At 39.6% G+C, this 26,117-nt stretch overlaps 1 protein-coding gene across 1 annotated transcript in view; it reads left to right on the top strand.

The window, feature by feature from the left end:
• p3h2 (prolyl 3-hydroxylase 2) overlaps positions 1–25,653 on the top strand; it is a 111,939-nt gene extending 86,286 nt beyond the window's left edge. Inside the window, exons 6-15 of the mRNA XM_039765912.1 lie at positions 4,892–4,981; positions 10,513–10,553; positions 10,932–11,023; positions 15,821–15,948; positions 16,039–16,134; positions 16,250–16,400; positions 20,910–21,027; positions 21,181–21,256; positions 21,341–21,481; positions 23,812–25,653. Coding sequence (XP_039621846.1) covers positions 4,892–4,981; positions 10,513–10,553; positions 10,932–11,023; positions 15,821–15,948; positions 16,039–16,134; positions 16,250–16,400; positions 20,910–21,027; positions 21,181–21,256; positions 21,341–21,481; positions 23,812–23,904 — 1,026 coding nt within the window. The 3' untranslated portion in view covers positions 23,905–25,653. The remainder of the gene's footprint in view (positions 1–4,891; positions 4,982–10,512; positions 10,554–10,931; positions 11,024–15,820; positions 15,949–16,038; positions 16,135–16,249; positions 16,401–20,909; positions 21,028–21,180; positions 21,257–21,340; positions 21,482–23,811) is intronic.
• The last annotated feature ends 464 nt before the right edge of the window (positions 25,654–26,117 follow it).

Genomic DNA, 26,117 nt, shown 5'->3' with positions numbered 1-26,117 from the left:
ACCTCATACATATGCAGTGGCAATGCTGCAGGTGCTCATTGGCTGGTACAGCAGCCTTCATCCTGATGTGTCGAGACCCCACCACTTGTATTGAAGATCATCTGCCTGTGCTCTGCAACTGAGCGCGTAAGGTCAAGCAGGGTTTATAGTGCTTTTTCTCTGCCAGCGTCTGAGCGGGTAGCCACTATCACCTGGCACATGCAATGATGTGATTGCTGATACAATGAATACTATAGATGATATGAAAAATTGGGGGTCAGACAGTTTCCTCACCAACAAGCCAGTACCCCTCACATCTGCCAAAGCTACACTGCCTCAAAATAAATAAATGACAGGTTGACCAGGAGACTGAAGCCATGACATTTGTCTGTCTCATCTCGGCAACACAGATGACTTGTGTGTTAATAGAATGTAACAGCTTACGGTTAACAAAAGCAATATGAGTGCAGTAAAGTGATCGCAATTACATTAGCAGAACCGGACACTGCTGCAAATTGCCTTTTCATGTTAGCAAAAGTATTTTCTGTTTTATGTATGTACATCCAAGTGATGCAAAAAACAGGAGGTAGTACCTCCTCAGTCCACTTATGGCACAGAAGATGGATGATGGAGTGATGGAGTGAAGCTTGGCTGAGATATTCCTGACCTGTCCACCCAGGTCCCAGAGAAATCACAACAGAGAGCCAATAAGAAAACTGATAAATAACCAAAAAGGTTCTTCAGTGCAAATACGCAGCATTGGCCCTCTTGAAAGAGAACCCAGATTGAGTCTATACATCATATTCCATACTTTTCAGGGTTTAACATGTTTGTCATTCAACTCACATTATAGTAAGGTGCTCATTGATATGAATTAGACGTGAGTCGTGAGCTGGTTTGGCTGCATTAACCTAGTTGATCAAGGGGGTCATGATTTCCCAGTTTCTCCAGAATTGTTATAAATACACACACGCTTTTATGTGAAGTTTTCTTTTATAAACCCCAGTGTTTGCATGGAAAGTTCTGTACACACATTTCGAGACTCTTTTTTGTGCGTACACAAGCTTTATAAATGAGGTCCATGGACTGGAAATGCCAGTAAACTGGCCAGATTCAGTCACCAAACAGCCACCCTAACGCATGTCTAAACCCTAAAACAGTAAACTAAATTCGAAGTCTTCATTCAGATGTCCTAAATGCAGGAAAGAGTGTCTTAGAGGGGGTAATTTGGAGGAATTTCTTAAAAATAATGGGATATTTCATGTGATTTTCCTTCCTATGGAAAAAGACTTCCATACTGTCAACATCTTCCACACCTCCAAATGCCTGACGAAAACATCCAGCAATGACCAACACTGCAACTTCCTCCTGTTATTGCTCATCTCAGAGGTCAAGTGTAAGCGTTTAGGGGATTAAGTGTTTTGGGGTTGACGGGCCATCTGACTGGTATGTTAATCTCGCCCCAGCTTATATTAACAAGAATCATAAACCAAATGTGCCAGTTAAGTTCTTTGGTGATTTCAAATTTGCTATGTGTGAGTGGGCCCTGTGGTAGACTGGTTTTGTGCTTTGCACCCAGTGCATCCAAGACAGACTTTGGTCCGCTTCAGACCTGAATTAGGAAAAAAAGATTGGATTGTTATGCTACAATATTTTATGTAAACACCCTTACCTACGGGGTACCCAGAAGTCTGAAAATGTACAATTAAGTCAGTTTAAAAGTAGTGAGTGCTATCAGGTAGACAGCCTCTTCTCAGAAGCGGGGCAAATGTCTTTCCATGCATGGCAACAGTAAGTGACATATTAACTTATAACACGTCAACCATATTTTGTGATACCATGGCTACCAGGTTTTGTTGTGTTGAAGATGCAGCAGCCCAACAAAACTAACAGACTATCAAGATTTAAAGTGGACATCAGCTAGTGTTAAAGACACATTTATGTGCCTCAGGATAATGCGAGCAAAAGGGAAGCCAGCAAATGAAAGTGGAGCCAATGGACTTTTTTATACAAAGTGAAGGGGCAATCAATTCCAAGAGATGAGATGAGTGCAAAGGTCAAAGCCAGTAACAAAGTCAAAACCAAAGTACAAAATGCTACGGCCATCTTGGGAAATCAGCTAACTCTGAGGGAGGAATCAGTGTGCAGTCATTGCCATATTTATATTGTCACAACCTGTTATGCCATTCCTGGTGATGATTATGGTCATATGACAGCAAATAAGATGGTGTTATGCAAACAAAGAAAATTAAAACTGTAACTAAAAGCAACTTTGCAAATACAAAACAAAACCTGGAACTTCCACTAAAAATGAATTATTTGGGCATAACAACTGTGAATTAGACAGGGACATACATATAAAAGTGTCACATATTGCAGTTAGTAGGGTTAAATATAAATAGTGGAGTAACAACTTAAAAAAAATGTATTCCTAGTGGGTTTGCACCTCAGCACCACATTAGTTTGGATGGAATGGAACCAGTGTGAAGTTTGTTATGTGGGCTGGAGTTTTTTAGTAATCCACAAAAACATCTGTTTTATGTTATCTGTTCTGTTAACCACTTTGGTGTTAACCCTGAGCATATCTCAGGCTTGGAATTCTATGGAAATATGGTTAAGCCCAAGTGTCTCTCTGGGTAAACTAGTGTGATTCAATGCGTAGTGTAAAGCCTGAATGATGCCCAGGACAGACTACTGCTGCCACCTAGTGGATAAAATAATATCATGCTGCAAAAAGTCATGAATATGTCTGTTTTTCCCCTCTGTGCTAATATTTATGAGTGATGAGGAGCCTTTAACCAAAACACACAATCAAAAAACAAAAAAGTGTAAAGCCAGTTCTAGAACAAGCTGAAACTGTACCATTAGTTGAAATGATGGAGGTGACAATGTGAATTATTTGCCAGATGCTGACACAGATAGTGAATCTGATGCATATGACACTGTACAACCAAACTGCCATGATAAGTCTGGTGAGTTTAGTCTTGTGATATTTCAGTATGGCAGAAGTGTGAAATGATTGCAATCAAGTGGTAGAATGAGAAAGATGGTAGCCTCCTAGGCAGTGTTCACAATGCAGCAACTGTCAACGTTTGTGCTGGGTTGTGGAGCCTACAATAACAAAATGGACATGTCCATTGTGTAAGTCAGGCACTGACATTCTCCCCTCTCATGTGCAAGGTTAGGTTAGGAGCATGCATTGATACCGTGCATTGCCGCACAAACCAACTCAACATCCTAGATTAGGACCCAAGTGCAGCCATACAACGGGTGACACCTCAGCACCACATTAGTTTGGATGGAATGGAACCAGTGTGAAGTTTGTTATGTGGGCTGGAGTGCCAATTCTGCTACCAACCCCCAAGTTTTTCCCTGCAGGTTGGAGGGCCTACATGCAGGGCTGGATGCAGATTAACGTCTTACCCAGCACGGTGTAATTGCAGGTTAAGGGCCTTGCTCAAGGGCCCAATCAAGTAGAGTTACTTTTGGTGTTTACCAAACCTTCTCATTGCCAGTGGAGATCCTTAGCCTCAGATCCACCACTCCGCCCACTCTCATGTACAAGCAATAGAAAAAATATATAAGAAAAGTGTGCAAAGAAACTTGTTTTTACAGGCCTATTACAACATTGGTGACTGTCTCAAAACTTGTTACATGAGGGATGTGTGTTAAATCTGTAACAGTTCAGCACTGGACACTAGACATACCTTTTCTACTGTATTCATGCTGATGTTTTGGGATTTGCATGTTTCTGTTACACATAATAACATTTTTCTTGTTAAAAAAATTCGACAGGATAAGAATACCACTATAAGGAGGTTAAATTTGGTCTGGTATTAGTGAGTGCAGTTGGTGGGTCTTGTGCCTCACCACCCAATGTGTCGACTAAGTCATTTAAGAAAACGCATGTTATCTCTGATGATCATTCTTCAGACCGTAGTGTTGACATTCAAACTTGGGGTCTTTGGTTTACAGAACATTCTCCTCCAAAACTGTAGTTAAGCCACAATCTGCCATTACAGTTTCAGGGAGGATGAGTGAGCAGAAACAAATCGCGTTGAGACTTAGAGTCACTCAGGGGATCGACAAATGTAAAGCGAGGGGTGTGAGCCTCCTGCTGTGTAATTCAGTTAGAAGTGCAGATTGGCCTCTACTTTTAGTTCCATTGCTGCTGTCTCAGGGATGATGAGTAGCTGAGTGGGGGGCATCACCCTGAGAAAATTACAGAGCAGAGATGTAATGGGAGAGCTGAAGCATTAAGTGGATCAGACTAAATTTCATCGTGGCCATTGCCCTGATGGGCTGAGGGGAAGTGGTATGGTTGATTTTTGCCATTCAGACCCTTCTCAATGCTTCTTGTAAATCATTTGGAGCAGGGGTGAGCAATGTTAGTCCTGGAGAACCGCAGTGGCTACAGGTTTTCATTCCAACCCAACTGCTTAATTAGAAACCAATCCTTGCCAGTCTTGAACATTATTTAATTTTATGGCTTGTTAGTCTTCAATGTAAGATTCTTATATCATAGATTTTTTACTTTCCAAGAATATCATCCAAATGATTTGAAGCCTAAAACAGATAATTTTCAGTCTGGCACATTAAGAAACTGGGTTGGAACAAAAACCAGTAGCCACTGCGGCTCTCTAGGACCAACATTGCCCACTGCTGATTTGGAGGTATCACACTTTTTGTGGAAATGACATTTGATGATTTGCATATATACACAGGAAATCTAATATCAATGTGATGGGACGTCTAACTGGTCTCTAATAGAAGCTGTGGAAACCATCACAGATTTCTCATAGCAGGTGCATTCAAGAACATGTCTAAAACATTGAGGGTCAGTCAGACCAGAGTATACCCTCAATTATAAGAAGGTCTATTAATAGTGTACTAATGTATTTTGTCTCAACAGGATGTGGAGCGCTATGTGAGGAGGCACAAGAAGGAAGTGGAACTGCTCCGTCTAGGAAGTGAGATCATGGAACTGGATTTCACTGAATCGGTATAGCAGCTTATGCATATGTTTAATGGTTTTGAGTGTGTTTAATAATTTTGGGGATACATTGGGTGAGAAGCAGTTAAAGTTGTGTCCCAGTTGTAGAAGAAACAAAGTCGAGCCATAAGTCATTCTGGAGCACCAAGGTAAAAGGAGATGTTGGAGATTGTTACACTCCATGCTGTTTAACTTCAGTGACCAAGCTCAACTGGCAAGCAGCTCAAAAGGGGTACAAAGGGGCAAACCTTAAAGGGCAGGGTGCACCAAAGGACATGAAATAAAGAACAAGAGGATCTCCGCCAAGCGGAAATTGGAAGATATTTTCACTGCTCAGTGTCTGCAATTTTAAGCTCCTAGGGACACTGCTGCCCAAAATAGAGTTGACAGCAGTAAAATTCAGTGGGATGCCTGGCATGAAATCTACATACAAGCTTTTCTGGAATTTAAGTGAAATTCTCTGGTTTTCTGAGCTACTCTGTTAAACAGAATGAAGGCGTCAAGCACAGATCCGCAGATGCTGGGTTTCCAATGATGTATCCATGTTTCTGTTTTCCATAGCATAAGCTGCCATTCCAGAGACACCCAGGAATTCCCCTGGCTGGCTGCACTCAAACAAGGGGAAGCAGCAATTTAGGGACAGGTGGTTGGCTTTGCGCCAAGAATTTCAAAACCGTTCAAAATGAGACCCCTAGTGGCTCTTCTGTGCAATTACCGTCTCTGTATCATGCCATTGTCTCAAATTCTGGTAAGTCTAAGGATCAAATACAGGGTATAGTCTGGAGGTGGATGCAAAATTGACTCTGGCAGCAATGGTGTGGATTTTTTAAAAAATTTTGTTCTGTTAAAAATGGTGTCCCATTCCATTGCTGAGCCACAGCTCTTATTAAATACATATATACATGATTTTGACAAGAACATAAATAACAAGCTATTTATGTTTTAAGATGATATTTAACTAAATGGAATAGCAGATGATTACAGTGGGACTTTGGCAAATTTGGGGCATATGGAATCATTCAGTCATTGTCCAACCTGCTATATCCTAACACAGGGTCATGGGAGCCAATTCCAGCAAACACAGGGCGCAAGGCAGGAACAAATCCCCGGACAGGGTGCCAGCCCACCACAGGGCACGTGCACACACCCAGGACAATTTAGGATCGCCAATGCACCTAACCTGCATGACTTTGGACTGTGAGAGGAAACCAGAGCACCCGAAGGAAACTCACACAGACACGGGGACAACATGCAAACTCCATGCAGGGAGGACCTGGGAAGTGAACCCAGGTCTGCTTACTATGAGGCAGCAGCGCTACCCACTGCACCACCCTGCCACCCCAGGTGAAGTCTAATGTTTTACATGTAAAGTATTACACATAGGAAGTAAAAATGTTAGGCTGGAATACACAAGGGGGGGCTTGAAACTTGAAAAGTCACCTTATGAGAAGGGCTTAGGAGTCGTAGTGGAGTTCTCTATTTTAATGCATTCTTCTCTACTATGGGGCTGAAGAGTGGTAATGTGCTACATGTTGGAAATTTTATGAAAGTAAAAATTTCAATCTACTTTGCACATACCATGATACTAGCACTACCATCACTACTTAGTTTTGGATCAGTATTGAAATTTTAACTTTGATACTGGTACCAGCTTTCAGACTTCAATATTAGCATTGAAATGATACTGAAGCAAATCATGGATGAACCCTCAAGTGTTTCACTACATCCTCCATGGTGTGGCACACAATTGCGCAACTTCCCTGTTGTGCCAAATAAATTGGGTCCTCCCTGCCTTTCTGGGTTAGGGTTAGGGTTAGAGTACCAAGGTTCCTCTTTTGAACAACAAGAAGAAGAAGACATTGCATTGCTTTTCAGAACACTCCATGTGCTTGACATAGAGAGTGGAGAGCCACTTCAACCACCAGATGCTGCACATCCACCTTTTCAATTTTCCAGCACATTGATGGGAGGAGTGGAGGAGGTTCCACATGGAGTTTCTAGTGTGTCAAAGACTGTTGGGAGGGGGTACCTGAGTGGAGTCTCCAGCGTGTTGAAGAGCAGCATGGAGTCTCCTTCTCTTCAAAGTTGAATATGGTTCAGTGGAGTATCCAGAACCTCAAAGACCAGAATAACAAAGTGCTAAGCGCAAGGTGTTCTAAACCTACTGTTGACTTCCAGTACTAAAAGCACTAAATTGCTGGTACCGTATTGTTTTACAGATTGTATTTTTCAGTACTGTGCAACACTACTACTACTACCGATACTCTCACTAGAGCACTAGACATCCAGGCTAATAAGGTGTTAGGTTATAAATCACGATGCGTGGAGTTCGAGTTGGAGCAGGTTATCCTTAAGCTTTTTACCACACTGGTGAGGCCTCACCTGGAATACTGTGTGTAGTTTTGGTTTCCGTATTACAAAAAAGGTATAGCAGCGTATGTGCAAAGTCCACTAATTCCAGGACTGCCAAGTATGAACTATGTGGAATGACTGAAAGAGCTGGAATGTTTTAAGAAAACAGATTTAGAGATGATATGACTGATGATTTCAAAATCATGAAAGGAATTAGTACAGTGGAGCAAGACTATTACTTGAATAATGAGTTCAAGAACATGTGGATGCAGTAGGAAACTTGTTAAGGGTAACTTGCACACACACGTTAGAAAGTTTTTCTTCACACAGAGAACCACAGACACATGGAATCAATTGCCAAGCAGTGTAGTAGACAGCAGGACTTTAGGGACTTTCAAAACTCGACTTGTTGTTATTTTGAAGGAATTAGGTAGATTGGATTGACAGGTATTTTTGGCCTGAGTGGTCTCTTCTTCCTAAAAGTGTTCTAATTAGATTCGGTCTAGTAAGAAGCTGAGACATAGACGTTCATTGAGTGAAAAAATCTGGGTTTAATCCTTTCCAGAAGACTTCTGCAGTATGTTTAGTAGCTGGCTGGAAAATGTGTTCTCTGAGTTGCAGTGTTAGATTCACCTTTACACGGCCATAAACTCAGAAAGTGAATGAATTTCAGGGGTTTAAGGATCAGATACTTCTTTGCTATAGCAATCAATTTTAGCATTTAATCCTTTTTTTCGTAATTGAAATTCAAATCCCGGATGACATTCATAACAAAATAGGGGCATTAAGTGCTAACAAGACTCCCCAAACTCCATTACCTCTCCCCAGCATAATCTGCTCATTGCTGTGCTGAGAGTTAAAATTTCATATTTATAGATCAGCAGTGACATCTGCTGGTGAGAATTGTTTTCTTCGTCAGATGCAACATCCAGCCTAGTACAGTAATAGCTTAAATTAACACTGCTGCTAAATTGATGTGTGCGTATGTGTGTGTGTGTGAGATGGACTGGTGCCCTCACCCAATATTGTTCCTGCCCAATGATTGCTTGGATATGCTGAATCTGTCTGCTATCCTTCTCTGGAAAAACAGTTTAGGAAAATGGATAAATAACTTTTAAACCATCAATCAGTTCCATTTTTCCATTCAGTTTATTTTTATTTTATTTTTTATAGCAGTCTAGGACAAAACATTGCACACATAATGAATATAGAAATTTATAGTAAACAGCACAAAAAATATTACAATTAAAAAATATGGATCCTTTTATCCATTCTAAACCATTTGACGAGGATGGATAGGATTAGAAATGAGTACATTAGAGGGTCAGCTCAAGTTGGACGGTTGGGAGACAAAGTCAGAGAGGCGAGATTGCATTGGTTTGGAAGTGTGCAGAGGAGAGATGCTGAGTATATTGGGAGAAGGATGCTAAGGATATAGCTGCCAGGGAAGAGGAAAAGAGGAAGGCCTAGAAGGTTTATGGATGTGGTGAGAGAGGACATGCAGGTGATGGGTGTAACAGAACACGATGCAGAGGACAGAAAGATATGGAAGATGATCTGCTGTGGCAACCCCTAACGGGAGCAGCCGGAAGAAGAAGAAGAAGATATCCATTCTAAACCATATCCTTGTAAAATTAGCAAAAGGCAGGAAACAGCACTGGCTGGGATTCCATTATATTCTTTACCAAGCCCACTAAATCCAGTTCACCGTAAGCCCACTCTTCAGAGATTGAATATGGAGATGATGAACTGCAACAAATATTTAGGGTGGTTCAGTAACAGGCGGGATTGGTCTCATGACACAGTGGCACTGTATAAGAAAGGGCAGAGCAGGCTGTTTTTCCTTAGGAGACAGTTCTTTTAATGTGACATCCTTCACATCTATAACTCTGTGATACCCAATGTGAATCACTTCAAGAGAGGTTCCCCAAATCAACAAGCTAATTTAAAGGTCAGGCTCAGTTACGGGACACACTCTGGGCCCCCTGGAGGCCGTAGCAAAGGAGAGAAGTCCAACAAGCTGAGTGGCATTATAAATAATGCTTGACACCGTAACACTGAGGACTTTCAGCCAACGAATCATTCAGCAGAAGTGTGTCAAAAACAAAACTGGGGCTCCTTATACCAAGAGTAATATGTCAGCATAACGCCTCACTGGGACTGGGATTGCTATGTCAGAAGTTCCTATTTTTCAAGGAAGGAGTGCTTATTGCTTTTGTTTAATATTTCTATCTTTTTTGAACTTCTGTAAAAGCTAAATTTCACCCTAAGTAAAGTAATTATCCATCAAACTTACAATTTAATTTATTCTTTGCCCAGAAAAGTATACAAAAATTACAAATATAGTATTACAGAAGGAAGTGCAACATAAACATGAATCATAATTGTGCTAGATATAAAAAGAAACAAAATGCAGCATAAACAAAAAAAAAAAAAAAAAAGATACAGATGTAGGATAAGGGAGAAAGAAAGAAATCTGTATACTGTATAATATGTCATCTCTTTAATCCAATTCAGGGTCTTTGAGGACCCGGTGTATTAATATTAATATTTGAGCCACTACAATGGTCATCAGCATTAAAACAGGAGCGACTTGTATCAGCGCAGGACTTGGTGGAAGTATTGAGCCATTGTGTCACTTCAGTCAGAAAGAAGCCACCCTGGCATCTCTTAAGCTACAGAGTATAATCCCTCTGACCTGTGTGACATTGTGTGTGACCCTGTTGTATTTGTGTCATTGATTAGGGGAGTTGGTAGGGTTACGTGTGCAAAGTCTGAGCTTTTTGAGCTTCGTTTACTGCACTGTTAAAGGGTTCTCCATGCATTAAACTGAAGAAAGAATATCACACCCAGAATTGGTGCTTTGAAAAACAGACCCTTTGTGAAATGCTGTTTTTTTTTTTGGCCTGTTTTTAGGTTTGTTTTTCCAATGAGCTAAGGTCATAAAAACAATCTTCTGTTCTTTTGTACCATTAACAGGAGAACTAATGGGGAAGCACTGAGTGTAGGTCCTTACAACTGTAGAACTGCACTCATGTGCCTGTTGTAAAGTGACGGTGTGTCACCATGATACATTGCTAATTTGGTAGTAGTATGTATATGTTGTATTTGCTCCTCCATTATTCCATTAATCCTTGCTGAGTTGCCACTTGCTGGCATTTTCTAACTTTGTGTTTTGTGTATTTCAGAATTACTGGAGTTCCAGTGGTGGACGGGAGGACATCAATAGGTATGCCCGCTTGCCTTATTCAGTGCCAATGCTACGACACATTATAGCAGGACATAGGAATGGGTAGTCACATGGAGCTGGGGGCACATGCCAGATCTTTGCCACATAAGTCAATGGCATTAAATAAGTAATACCTAAATATAAAAATAATTAAGTAACCAAAAACATAAGAAGGACATTGAACATTCACATCCAACAGTGGCCTGGCCTTAACCAGATGGATAGCCGTGCCACGTTACTAAAGCTCAGTCTGTCTTTATTTTATGTCATGTCTTCCTTTCACTGTAATCAACAATGGAAGATTAGAAAAGAATTTTGAAAGTCAGCCTGTGAACAACATGAAATGAGCCAGTAATATGCATTTGTTTTCCTACTAAGGGTTCCATCGAGCACAGATGGAGAGCTGGAGTATTTTCCCATCTCGGAAAAAAGGAACAATTCTTTACTCCCAGATCGAGAGCTGAGAGAAGGTAAATGATATTTGAATGGAATATATTTGTAGAGGTTTTGGGCAAAGCATACTAGAATAGGGAAGGAAAAAACTGAGAAAGGAAGGAAAAAGCTGACATTTTACATAACATCCATCCATCCATTATCTAACCCGCTATATCCTAACTACAGGGTCACAGGGGTCTGCTGGAGCCAATCCCAGACAACACAGGGCGCAAGGCAGGAAGAAAATCCCCAGGCATGGCACCAGACCACCGCAGGGCACACACACACACCAAACACACACTAGGGACAATTTAGGACCGCCAATGCACCTAACCTGCCTGTCTTTGGACTGTGGGAGGAAACCCACGCAGACATGGGGAGATCATGCAAAATCCACGCAGGGAGGACCCGGGAAGCAAACCCAGGTCTCCTTACTGCGAGGCAGCAGCGCTACCACTGCACCACCGTGCCGCCCTTATTATTATTATTATTATTATTATTATTATTATTATTACCAGTGGGTCCAGCCCTCTAAAAGAAGGTTAAAAATAACAAATTTCAAACATAAGCATGCAGGGTATCATTTTAGATTATTTCAAGGACAAGTATTACAAATTTGTTATTTTTGATTTTTTATCTTGTACTAGGGATTTAGCCCTCTATCTCTCTATTAGTGCCACTATCAGATGGTGAAAATGGCAAATGTCTTTTATAATCAAGGATATTCTGACTTGAAATATTTCAATTGAAGCCCACAGTTTAATTTTTCAAATATTTGATGCAACTTTTCTTGTTTATTATGCACTTCTACCTCATGAAGTAAATCATTAATTTTCTTATGAACACCCTGAATTAGGGTGACTTACGCTAATTCAGACTTTAGAATTTAGAAATTTTTGATTTTTTTTTTCTTCATCAAATATAGATATATCAATTTTTGGCTTTTTAATATATTTTTGAAACAACTGTGAATTATAGAATGTAAAGAGATGCATTAGTAGAGTGTATGGAACATGTTTTTAATTGAAGCTGAATAGACCTGTGATGGTTCAAGTAGCCTTTAGAGATGGCAGATTCCAATTCAAGTGATGGCATTGATCGATGTACTGTCATTAGTTATTGGTTGTGGAGGGTCCATGTCTAAGTGTAGTTAATACTTCTTAAATGTAACATTTTTGAAAGATTCATTATGTTATGGAGAGTGAAATTCTATGTTAAAGTTTGTCATTACAGACAGCTACGGTGGCAGCGAGCGCCTGGCCATGTGCGCTGGTATTTCAGTAACTCGTATAAAGGATTTAGAGCAGCTATTGAATGTGTAAAAGAAGAAAATATACAAATTGAAATGAGTTCTCTCAAAGTAAATTTGAAAGAGTAAACACAGCAGTGTGAATGAAGTGTTAAAGGGACAGGCATCCAGAACAGGATGCCACAATCACAGGACACAGGACAGAGGGTGTCTGCCTCCCACGGTCGTATTCTCCTCATAAACATGGTGGCAGCATTCCACTGGTGGGACACCCATAAGGATATGCGCAGGGCAGGCTGGGAATTGCAATCCTATGGGACAGCCCTTTTGGGGTTCTTTAGTGCCGCCTGGAGCGAGCTACGGGTTCACTAAAAGCTCCTTAAATGGCTTCCAATGTGCAATACTGTGGCACTGGAAGTACTCCCGGATCTGGCATAAAAGAAGCTGAATTTCCAGCATGGGCAGTTAGAGTTGGGAGGAGTGTGGACAAGGCTTCAAGGGAGGTGCAGAAGGGGAAAAGAAAGCCATTATCATAGTATGCTGCTGTGAAAGAGAATTTGGAGATTGGTGGTGGTATTAAAAAAATAAAGAAGATCTTGTGTTTGAACCGAGGACTGTGCTGTTTACTTGTGTCTGGGGGTTTGGGGGCTTAGTGGAGCCCTCTACTGGTTACAGTACTTAATTAGGGCATTCACAATGCTTCTGTTTTAGGGTGGGCAATTTTGAAAATTAGCCAATGCTTTATAAATGGAAGCATTTGAAATTTTAAAAATTTGCACATATTTGAGATTTCATGACAACTGTACTAAATGATAAATATTTAACTATAATAAATGTACTAAATATTAAAAAATGTCGGGGTCCAGCTGTTTGTTTTGGACAGACATGACAACAACAATAGGTGCTTTTCGCATTTTATGCAAATGTACCTATAAACACAGCTATAGAAAATATAATACATTGAAATGTTCACAAAGAACTTTTGAAATTTGTAAACTGATTAAATATAGTTTTGTATGTGTATAAAATATATTGTTGGCACTCTTTTAAATATTTACATTTATTTGCTTGGCAGACACTTTTATCCAAAGCGACTTACAACAGAGGTAAACATAATCGGGTAGCATTAGGCTGCGGCCTGTTTGTTCAGCAAGTGTAATAGGACAGGTAATAAAAGTTGATTGCCACATGTGCAGAGATGTAATAACTCATACATATACAATCAATAAAGCAATTACACTTAAACAAATAACCAAGAATATAAAATATCACAGTACAAACTTTTTTTCAATTAGACAGATCTTCACAGAAACTGAATATTCTGTTAAGATGTGCTTTTACACTTGGGACAGTGTACAATACTGCGTTGCAATCCTGTGCCAGAGCAGGTCATTTAAAAAAAAAAAAAAACTCTGCTATTTTAAAGACATTATAAATAGTTTGGAAATTCACAAATGTTATAAATAGAAACCACATGCTGTGATCATTTCTAGTATGAAGACATCTAGATATGCCACTTGTAATGTACATGCAATCTCCACAGTAACAAAAATATAACAGAGAAACCCGACTAAAAGGTTTTACACTTTATCATTACAGATTGTATTCTTAACTATTTTAAAATATTTATTCTGCAGATTATGTTGTCTGATAAATGTGTTAATAATTGGATGTACGTTTTCATCCTTTCCTTCACTATACTCCTGACTGAAGACCACAGAAAGCTGGAGCTCATCAAGGCAGCAACAACTGCAGAGAAGGAAATCTCTTTCTAGTTCTGCATTAGTCCATTGCTGGCCTTATCAATTTTTCAATGCTATGATTTTATGCACAGTATATAAAATAATTTTTCAGTACTCACCCATTCACTCCAGTTTTCAGTCATCTTTTTAGCACGCTGTAAAACATAAACATACTATTTTTCGATTAACGTAATTAATTGATTTCACTGCTCATTATTAATTAGAACCTCCTTCACTCCAACCCAGTTAACACCCAGTATGCCACCTCAGTGCAGGAAATGTTTAAATGGGTGCCTGTCATTAGACATGTTGTCCCTTTGGAGGAAATCGCTTGGTCTGGTTCTGAATTGGTGACACCCACTGGGCTGGCAGCTTTATTGCCTGTGGCCAGCCTTCTTTGCAAATATCAGTTTGTGAAGTTTATTTCTAATATTTGACTTCCTACTTCTGCTATGTATTTAATTGAATAAATGTGTCTGCTAAACAAATTTACATGTAAAGCTGGGGGCACAATGAGTAACTTGAGCATGTGCTGAAGGATGTGGGCATGAGGTGAAGAAAGGAGAGCTGCCATCATGTGAAGTGAAGATCAAATAGGTTGACGTGAGACGAGGAATGGCAAGGTAAACATGAGGGGAGGCAGTGATGTGGAAAGTGAGGAATACTCATATGAAGAACATGAAGAAGGTAAGCAATGCGGAGTTTAGTGCCAGTACACGTTTCCACTGCTGATACTGTTAGGAGGGCTTACCCACCAGTCAAAACTGCAGTGTAGATGTAAGAGAATGAAAATATGAATAGAGAGAACTAAATGAAATATAATTTTGCAGAAAACGGACAATAGCAAGTTGTCCATTGTTTCATCCATCATCAAACCTGCTTAAGCCAAGTCACACTTACGAAGGCCACAGCCTAGCACTGGGTGTAAGACAGCTAGACCTGAAGTGTGGGTGGGAGTTTATTGCAAAACAGAGTTGTGCACACACCCATGTTCGTTAATCTGAGGCAACTTTATCGTCACCAACTAATCTAACATGTACGTCGTTGGGATGAGGGAGGATATTATTGGAGCACAAAATGGGAAATCTGTGCAGACATTAAAAGAATCTGCAAGCTTTACACAAACAGTGACTGGGCCTTTGATTCATACTCTGTCACCTGGAGGATGGATGCTAACCTCTATGGCACCATAAACACCCAACCTCCTCTGTTGTTCCTTTCTGTGAGATGATTTTTCCATTTGTCTTTAAGAGTGTGAAGCCATTTTTAATAATTTTATTCATTTCCTAATATGTCCATTACAATAAACGAATTATGATGCAACAATCAAATACATTACTTGGTTGAAAATAAAAAAACGTCCAAACAAAAAAAGGAATCAATCCAGTGAGTCCTATGCGGGAAAACAATTGCTAATCCCATTTCTCCACAGTAGGCACATATCCATGCAATGTAGAAGGAAAGCATCCAAAAATAAGGCATACAAGTAAGAACTTCACCTAATATGACAATAAGCTTAAAATTGAAAATAGTGAGATATCAGGTGGGCCTCAAAAAGCAGTCTAAGTATTGTGATGGGATAGTGGCTCCCAGCTCGTTGTCATTTTTATTTGCTTCTCTTTTTTATTAATCTGCTTAGTCCAGTACCAGATTATGAGGACCCAAATTATTTATTACGTTAAGAAAGTTTTGAGGTAAGGTTAATATGCTTGTTAATCATGGCATTGGGGAGTGTCAACATGTATTACATTTTATTGAATTTTGTGCACATGACAAGAATGCCTCTATAAATCACAGGAAACGTCACACGGAATTATTCATCACTCTGTTTCTCTCCACAGGTGGACCCCTAGTCTACAACAACGTACAACTGGTCCTAAACTCAGAAGCACTCAATGGCACTCAGAGGGCTTTATTTGAAAAAGTCATAACGAAGCAGGAATGTCAAGCTCTCCAAGAGGTGGCCAATGTGAGTGGTCTTCATCTAAATTATTTAATAAAACTAGTGATCTTTTGACCAGACTTAATGTGACTTGGATTTATGTTTGTCTCTTCTCAGACAATCTCCATTGCTGGAGACGGTTACAGGGGCAGAATGTCACCACACACACCCAATGAAAAGTTTGAAGGTGCCACCGTAATGAAAGCCCTGCAGGTGGGTGTCTAGAACCTTCACGAGCAAGTAGTAGCAGCTGTACTGACCACCATACAATCAATATATAGCTTCTAAAATTTCCAGCAGTTTAATTATATACTCGTTGTATTCCCAGTATGGCTTTGAGGGACGGATTCCTTTAACAAGTGCCCAGCTCTTCTATGAAGTCAGTGAGAAAGCAAGGAAAATTGTTGAGTCCTACTTCATGCTGAATTCCCCGCTATACTTCTCATACACTCACCTAGTGTGCCGCACTGCTCTTACAGGTATGGAAAGAAACTCATGTTTATCTTGTACAACATTATCGCTTGAAGCATACGACTTCTACAAGCTAAGCAGCTCAGCGTCCTTTGGCCCATCTAAAATGTTACATTTGCAGGACTTCATCGAGTGTCCTTCAACCCAACTAAATAATATCTGCTTAGGCTTACGCAACTAATATGGGTCAATATTAATCAGTTTAAAACTGTTCAGGTTTGTTACATTTTAACCTAACAAAACTGAGGTGCAACACCTGAGACCCTCCCCTACTCCCCCAACTGAAGTTCATCTCATAACCTGCAGTCCAGTCAGCATTAGACAGCTTCTATTAAACTAATCGGACCCTATCTAATGTCATACAACAGCAACATTTATTTATATAGCACATTCTCATACAAATGGTGTCACTCAAAGTACTTTACAAGATGAAGAAAGAAACGTTTATATCAAACAAAAATAAGATTAGGCAATGCTAAGTAACAAAGAATAAAGTAAGGTCAGTTGGCCTGGAATATTTAAAAAAAAAAAAAACTCCAGATGGGCTGCAGAAAAAAAACTAAATCTGCAGGGGCTCCATGGCCAAGAGACCACCCACTGGGCATTCTACCTAACATAAATGATCTAAATCAGTCCTCAAGGTTGTCAGGCTTCACATGGAAGAATTAGACGGTGATGGTCATGTGGACCTCTGGCCTTCAATCCATCAATGTAGGGACTGCACGGTGCTTTAATCAGGTGGTGGTGGTACAGATCACCACCATAGAAAATTAGAAAAAGAACAGCAGATAATTGTAGGGATTAGTATGGATTGCGGAGCCTTGATGAAAATGATAATTGAACATACATGCAGTTTGACAGGGATACACTAAAACGTAGCTATGAGAAAGCCACGTTAAAATAATGAGTTTTTAGCAATTTTGTAAAGTGCTCTACTGTATTAGCCTGGCGAATTTCTATGAGCGTTGAGCTATTCCAGATTTTAGGTGCATAACAGCAGAAGGCCACCTCACCACTTCTTTTAAGTTTAGCTCTTGGAATTATAAGCAGACAGTCATTCGAAGATCTAAGGTTACAACTTGGGAGTGTAAAGTGACAGGCATTCCAAAATATAGGACGGACTGAGATTATTTAAGGCTTTGTAAACCATTAGCAGTATTTTAAAGTCAATTCTAAATGACACCGGTAACCAATGTAGTGACATCAAAAATGGAGAGATGTGCTTTTCGTTTCCGAGTTAAGATTCTAGCAGCTGCATTCTGCACTAGTTGTAATCGATTGATGTCTTTTTTGGGTAGTCCTGAGAGGAGTGCATTACAGTAATCTAACCAACTGAAAACGAAAGCGTGAACAAATTTTTCAGCATCTTGCTAACGTTTGCTATATTCCTTAAGTAAAAAAAATACTGTCCAGGTAATCCGATTAATATGTGATTTAAAATTTGGGTCAGAGTCAATAATTAACCCTAAATTCTTTACCCCCATCTTGACTTTTAATCCTAATAGATCAAGTTTATTTCTAACACCCTCATTATATTCATTTTTGCTGATAACAAAGATTTCTGTTTTCTCCTTATTTAGCTTGAGAAAATTACTACTCATCCATTCAGAAACACAAGTAAGACATTGTGTCAGTGAATCAAGAGTGTCGGGGTCATCAGATGCTATTGATAAATACAGCTGTGTGTCATCAGTATAGCTGTGGTAGCTCACATTATGCCCCAAGATAACCTGACCTAATGGAAGCATGTAAATCGAAAAAAGCAGCGGACTTGGGATAGAGCCTTGTGGAACACCATATAGAATATCATGTGTCTGAATTATAATCACCACAACTAACAAAGAATTTTCTACCTGCCAGGTAGGATTCAAACCAATTTAAGACACTGCCAGAGAGGCTCAGCCATTGACCAAGGTGATTTATAAGAATATTGCAGTTTATGGTGTCAAACGCGGCACTCAGATCTAAGAGGATGAGAACAGATAAATGGCCTCTGTCTGCATTTACCCGCAAGTCATTTACTACTTAAACGAGTGCAGTTTCTGTACTGTGTTTTTTTCTAAAACCTGACTGGAGCTTATCAAGAATAGCATGTTTATTCAAGTGATCATTTAACTGCATAAAGACTGCCATTTCTAGAATTTTACTTAAGAAAGGCAAGTTAGAAATAGGTCTAAATTTATCAAAAATGGATGAGTCAAGATTATTTTTCTTCAGCAGTTTTAACAACAGCAGTGTTAAGACAGTCTGGGAAAACCCCCATATCTAGTGATGAGTTTACTATGTCAAGCACGCTATCAGTTAGCACATCGGATACTTCTTTGAAAAAGCTTGTTGGTATGGGGTCAAGGACACAGGTGGAAGGTTTCAGTTGAGAAATTATTCTACATAGATCGAGTAAATCTATCCTGGTGAATGAATGTAATTTGTTTAAAATGGAATACAGGGAATTAATAGGATCAGCTTTGGGGGACTGTACAGTATTTTTTTCTAATATCATCAATTTTATGTTTAAAAATGAAAGCAAAAACTTCACAAGCTTTACTGGTAGTTTTTTGGAGACTTTCCATTGAGTGACCTGGGTTTAGCAGACAATCAATAATAGAGAATAAAACTCTTAAAATTACAGTCATATGAAAAAGTTTGGGAACCCCTCTCAGCCTGCACAATAATTTACTTTCAACAAAAAATATAACAGTGGTATGTCTTTCATTTCCTAGGAACATCCGAGTACTGGGGGGTTTCCCGAACAAAGATTTTTAGTGAAGCAGTATTTAGTTGTATAAAAATCGGATGTGAAACACTGGCTGTGCAAAAATGTGGGTACCCTTGTAATTTTGCTGATTTGAATGCATGTAACTGCTCAATACTGATAACTTGCAACACCAAATTGGTTGGATTAGCTCATTAAGCCTTGAACTTCATAGACAGGTGTGTCCAATCATGAGAAAAGATATTTAAGGTGGTCAACTGCAAGTTGTGCTTCCCTTTGACTCTCCTCTGAAGAGTGACAGCATGGGATCCTCTAAGCAACTCTCAAAAGATCTGAAAACAAAGATTGTTCAGTATCATGGTTTAGGTAGGGGAAGGCTACAAAAAGCTATCTCAGAGGTTTAAACTGTCAGTTTCAACTGTAAGGAATGTAATCAGGAAATTGAAGTCCACAGGCACAGTTGCTGTTAAACCCAGGTCTGGCAGGCCAAGAAAAATACAGGAGCGGCATATGCACAGGATTGTGAGAATAGTTACAGACAACCCACAGATCACCTCCAAAGACCTGCAAGAACATCTTGCTGCAGATGGTGTATCTGCACATCATTCTGCAATACAGCACAATTTGCACAATAATATCTGTATGGCAGGGTGATGAGAAAGAAGCCCTTTCTGAATTCATGCCATGAACAGAGTCGCTTGTTGTATGCAAATGGTCATTTAGACAAGCCAGATTCATTTTGGAACAAAGTGCTTTGGACTGATGAGACAAAAATGGAGTTATTTGGTCATAACAAAAAGTGCTTTGCATGGCGGAAGAAGAACACTGCATTCCAAAAAAAACACCTGCTACCTACTGTCATATTTGGTGGATTTTCCATTATGCTGTGGGGCTGTGTGGCTGGTTCAGGGACTGGGGGACCCTTGTTAAAGTCGAGGGTCAGATGAATTGAACCCAATATTAACAAATTCTTCAGGATAATGTTCAAGCATCAGTCACAAAGTTGAAGCTACGCAGGGGTTGGATATTCCAACAAGACAATGGCCCAAAACACAGTTTGAAATCTACAAAGGCATTCATGCAGAGGGAGAAGTACAATGTTCTGGAATGGCCGTCACAGTCCCCTGACTTGAATATCATCGTAAATCTATGGGATGATTTGAAACAGGCTATTCATGCTCAGCAGCCATCAAATTTAACTGAACTGGACAGATTTTGTATGGAAGAATGGTCAAAAATACCTCCATCCAGAATCCAGACATTCACAAAAGGCTATAGGAGGGGTGTAGAGGCTGTTATATTTGCAAAAGGAGGCTCAACTAAGTATTCATGCAATATCTCTGTTGTGGCGCCCAAATTTATGCACCTAATTTTGTTATGATGCTACTTTGAAAGCTCAGCCAATAATAAACAAAAATCCAAGGAATTAAGAGGGGTTCCCAAACTTTTTCATATGACTGTATTTGTAATTTTAGAGAAGTAACACCACCTCTCCAGATGGACTATGTTATTATATTCCGTTATTTTAGCCTTCGATATTTCATAGTGAACTATCACTTTAGTTTTTCTCCATTTACATTCAGCTTTACGGAATGTTTTCTTTAAATACAGTCACTTCCATATTTAACATGCATCAATCAAAAAGGCAATATAGGACATTCTACTATTCCCACCCCACTGACCTGGCGTCATTTCATGTGAAATGTTCTACATACACGTCTCCTGATGTCCACATTGAACACATTTGCTGAGCATGTTGCTGTCTTTCACTTCCAAACCTCAACAGCAATCTGTACCTCTCCAGGTCAGCAAGACCATCGAAATGATCTGAGCCATCCAATTCATGCAGACAACTGTCTTCTGGACCCTGAAGCCAATGAATGCTGGAAGGAGCCTCCTGCTTACACATATAGAGATTACAGGTGTGTGAGGCAGCCATAGTAAGCTGTTTAACTTGGAGAAAAATGTATATGTACAGGATACGTTTCCATGTGTTATCAAAAATGATTAAAATGGTGTGTTTCATGTTTGAGACATGTACTCATCATATGCTTACCCTGATCCCTTTTCCTCAGTGCCCTTTTGTATCTTAATGGAGATTTTGATGGGGGAGAGTTCATCTTTACTGAAATGGATGCCAAGACAGTTACGGTAAGTTGTTTATTGCACTGTCATCTGGAAGACTTAGCGTTACTTAGATCTAAACAAAGTCCTTATACTTGTTTCCTTCTTCAGGCCTCAGTTAAACCCACCTGTGGTCGCATGGTGAGCTTCTCTTCTGGTGGGGAGAATCCTCATGGAGTTAAAGCCGTGACAAAGGGACAACGGTGTGCTGTAGCTCTTTGGTTCACTTTGGATCCTCTCTTCAGGGAATTGGTGAGCAGGCTACTGCTTGGCATACTATATAAGCACAATGAAGTGTCTGATCAGATGTGTGCACGAGATTGGCTGTTAGAATAATGTATTTTCCATGAGAAACAACTGTTCTTCCACATAAAAGACTGAGGAGTTCCGTTTAAAGTAGATGTCGAAGGAAAGTGAAATAATAATATCAAAAGGAATGTTTTACCAGCTGAAACACTGTACCATGTCCACTGCCTTCCTGGACCCAAAGGTGCAGCAATTGAAAACTTGTTGTAACTGAATCTACTGCACAAATGGCTGGGGGTAGGCAACTTCAGTCCTAAAGAGAGCCACATGTTTTCATTCCAACCAATTACTTAATTTGTGGTCAGTTCCTATTGCATTTCTCAAATCAATACACTGTAACATTTCCAGTGAACCAGTGCTTTCCAATTCCAGTCCCAAGGACCCCTGTGGCTGCAGTTTTGGTCCAACCAGTTTTATAATTTGTGAGTCAATTTAGCACTTCACTGTTTGCCATTGTTAAGAAATTCAGAACTAAGATTTATATCCTCATACTTCAAAGTTCTAAACTGTCTTGTAATTTTCCCACTAATTTAGGTTTGTCTGTAAAATTTGCTCCCTTAATTCTTCTATGACAGTTAATGGAGTGGAGGAGACATGAGTGCAAAGGACTGTGAATAATGAAAGGCTGCAGGTATTTCACTGGCAGACCACAGAACACCTGGAATGGTGCAATGAATATTAGAACGAGTGTGATGAAAATCTTCAAAACCTGGATAAACAAAAAAGCACCTAAATTATCTCAATGCAACATAAGTAAAATAGAATTTAGCAAATTTCTGGTTATTAAGCCTTTCATTATTCTGCATAATTTGCTTGATGTCTACTCCATTCATTGTTAATTGTCAGTATTAATTTACAATTAAGGGAGCAAACTTTACAGAAAAAAGGGGAACAGAAAAAAAATTAAGGGGACTTAAGAACTTCGAAAATATGGCAAAAATGCAATTATTTAAATTACATATAATAAATCTCACACTACTGCGCTCTTCTAAATGCAGTTTGAGAGAGAGAAAAAAGGCCAGATAATTATTATTGAGATTAAACAGAGGAAATATGACTCAGAAGTTATAAAACTAACTGAAAGAGTTATTTCAAAATATTTCTGCCACATGGTCAATAATTACAAAAATCAAACGTGTGAAATAAAAGCAGATTGAGGGATATTGGTCAGCTACAGACCTCTCAAGCTCAAATTTAAAGCTAGAACTCCACTTCTAAATGTCCGCCATTCTCTCATTTTGACCCTTGGCTGACCACACTTGCCCTGGCCCACAGTGCAGCACTCCACCTTCACTGACCAGACACATCAACAAGAGGTAGCTAACCAACCCCTGCTAGCATGTCTTTCACTGTTAGTTACTAATGGCATTCCCAGTCTCACAGGGCAGTGTCCCAGTACTGTTAAGCCATAGACAGTCACTGTTCAGACATGATGTACTATCACTGAGTTCTTTGTGCACCTCCCTCTGCTATCACAATATCGCTCATTTTCTACAGGCAGACATACAGTACCTTTTCACACCAACATGACCACCTGAAGCCGCATGAGCACAAATAGTCTACTGGAACAGATTCTGGATGCCTCAGTTTCTGAGAAATACCAAATGTAGGCACCTTATAGTGTCCTGCAAGATGATCAAGGCAGCTGTGTATGTGTGACAGTGCACTGTGGACATGAGGCACAACAAATTTAACAAGAGTGCATTCTGCATTGTATAGTGCTGTTGGTTTCAACTCTTCATCGCTCTTGCTGTCAAAACCCATTATTAGGCCCACTGTCCAGGTATGGGAATGATGCCATCTTATTCCATTGCTTTACTGTACCTGAATTTACTCCTGTCCTTTGATGAATACCAATGATGTTACAGAATACGAAACAGAGATGATTTTTTCTGTCACTCACTTCTGTCAGTGTGCCCCAGGGCAGCTGTGGCTACATAGTAGCTTATCATCACCAGCGTATGAATGTGTGTGTGAATGGGTGAATGACTGTTGTGTTGTAAAGTGCCTAGGGGGGTTCTTGAACTCTAGTTAGGCGCTATATCAAATACAGGCCATTTACCATTTACCATTTTATAGATCTTAGATTGCATCTTTTACAGCATTCACCATTCAAAGACATTATACAGCGCAAACAACTTATACTAAAAAGCAACACTTGCACAAAGTAGCTAATGGTTTAGAGATGGATTGCTACTACAGGACATCACTCCTATGAGTCTAGAACAAGGGTGTGAATGTTAGACTGACACTTCCATCTTTTTTTTGTCTTGCAGGAGAGGCTACAGGCAGATGAAGTTATCGACTCCCTGCAGAGCAAGCAGCACTGGGACTTGGACAACCTGATAAACCCCAAAGATGAACTGTAGGAATCTCAACAGTGATATCTTATTTATTTAATGACATTAATCTTCAACAGAATTTTTTATTTTTTTACTTCTTTTGGACCAGATGTTGGCTGCCAATGTGTGAAACTTGGAGCACTGCTTGAGTTTGCTTGGTGTATGCTTGGTTGTGTGGTCTTATTATTTTATGTGCTGTAGCAGATGATTGCATTCAGGGTTCTTTACATTTTGTTACTAAATTGATTTGTCTTAGTTTTTTAAAAGCCAAGTGTATGTGTGGCTATCTGTGTGTGACTTTATTCTCTGAACTCCGTTCAAGTATTGCTTTCCATCTCTTTCCCAGAATTAAGTCTGAGCAGTCACAGAGAGAGACAAACAGTGTTGTTTATTAACCTAGAATTCAGAACTGCTCCTTGACTAAGAAGTAAGGATCACCATCTCACTTTTCAGGAGAAATATCAAGGAGAAAAGGAAAATTATAGATGTTGTACCGTTCACTTGTGAATCCCTACTTTTCAAACTGACATTACTTTGCTTACTTCAGATTATAAAATCACTTGTCATGGCTCTGGTAGTGGAATCTTGACCTTTTTACTGACCATGACATGGATGGCATTTGGTGAATTTTGGGAACGCTGCACATAAGCTACTAGGGAACCGAGGCGGAGATTCCAGACTCAGACATACCAGAGGGTGCTACAGAACTGGCATCATGCAAGCTGAGCTACTGCAGCTGTGAGCTCGGAAAAGCCAAACATGTTCTGATGGCTGTCTTTACAGCTTAACATCTAAAAAACATTTATGGAAGAGTGCAGGGATGTGCTTAGGGAATTATGTTAGTGTAAGTCTTTATCCCAGGCAGACATTCCTTACATATAATGTGTTTCTATGCAATTATTTATTTGCTATAATGAAGGTAGCTCAGAATTGACCATCAGTTAATTGTGTACATTCTCAGTGTCCTTAAAAATACAAACAGATGCACTTATATTTGAAAATAATGATTTACTATTTTTGTACAGAAAAAGTTAGGGGTTCCTGCTGATTAGACATCATCTAAAAATATTACAAAACAATCACAGGTTGAAGTCTAAGAGCATTATACTTGCATTCAATGACTTTGATTTAATTTTTTTTTCCTTTGCCTTTTCCTGAGATTTAAAGCCTTGAAATGATGACAATCAGAGAAACTTCATTTATTTTATTTCAAATGAGTTCTTGCACATTTTATTATTTCAGAAACTTAAGATAGTAGGTTTAAAAGAACCTGTCATTGCTTCCTCATGGTGAGGAGTTACTATATTTGGGTATTCAAAAGAGCAAAAATAAGAAAAGAAAAACTTTCTGATAACATAGTTGCTTCCGGACACGAGGGTACCATTTGCATGAAAACTGGCAAGGGAGGCCAATGTGAGCAGCTATGCAAATGTTTAGGCGTGCATATCTGTCACTCTAACAATCACCACTAGAGGGCTCACATTAAAAAAAAAAAAGAACACCACCAGAGTTTTAAGATTTTGGACTATGGCTACAGCCAGTGCCGGTGCCAGGTTATTTTGTACCCTAGGCCAGGGGTTCCCAAACCTTTGGACGTCAAGTACCACGTGAGATTAAGTGAGTTGCGTTGCGTACCACCCCACACCTTGTTGAAAGGGAGGGAGAGCTGTAAGGGGGGGAAGTTCGGGTCTAAACCGTCCCGAAATCTGAATAAAAGTTAAAGAATTGGAAGAAATTATGCATAAAATTACTGAAAAAATTTGTGCATGTACATAAATTAATAAATTCCGTCCCGAAACTAAATCCTGCCTTCGGCCTGTATGTGACGCAGTTACCGAAGACGAAATGGTATCGGCTTTGTGCTTAGATCTAGTGACTATGATGCGGTACAGCGGCAGTGCACGTATAACAACAAATGCGAGCGGTTTCTGTGAGGCAGAGTTACTGAAGACTAAATAGTGTCGGCTTTGTGCTTTCATCTAGTGACCAAAAGCTCAAACAGTGAAGAAGTAGAAGTTGACTTCCGCGAAACGGAATTATGGTAGCGTTAAATGAACTAAATACTGTTTCGAATAATAGGTTTTATTTATTCAGATGATGAAATTTCACACCACACTAAATTTGGGAATCCACGTATTATTGTATTTAAACAGTTTCATTGGATTTTGCTCACAACAGGCTTGTCATAAAAGGTTTTGCACAGATAAATTTCAGGGACCGCGATGCGTGCCACCTGAAAA

This window comes from Polypterus senegalus, chromosome 1 (assembly GCF_016835505.1).
Source record: "Polypterus senegalus isolate Bchr_013 chromosome 1, ASM1683550v1, whole genome shotgun sequence".
Lineage (NCBI taxonomy): Eukaryota > Metazoa > Chordata > Cladistia > Polypteriformes > Polypteridae > Polypterus > Polypterus senegalus.
This window is presented reverse-complemented; position numbering and strand designations above follow the sequence as displayed.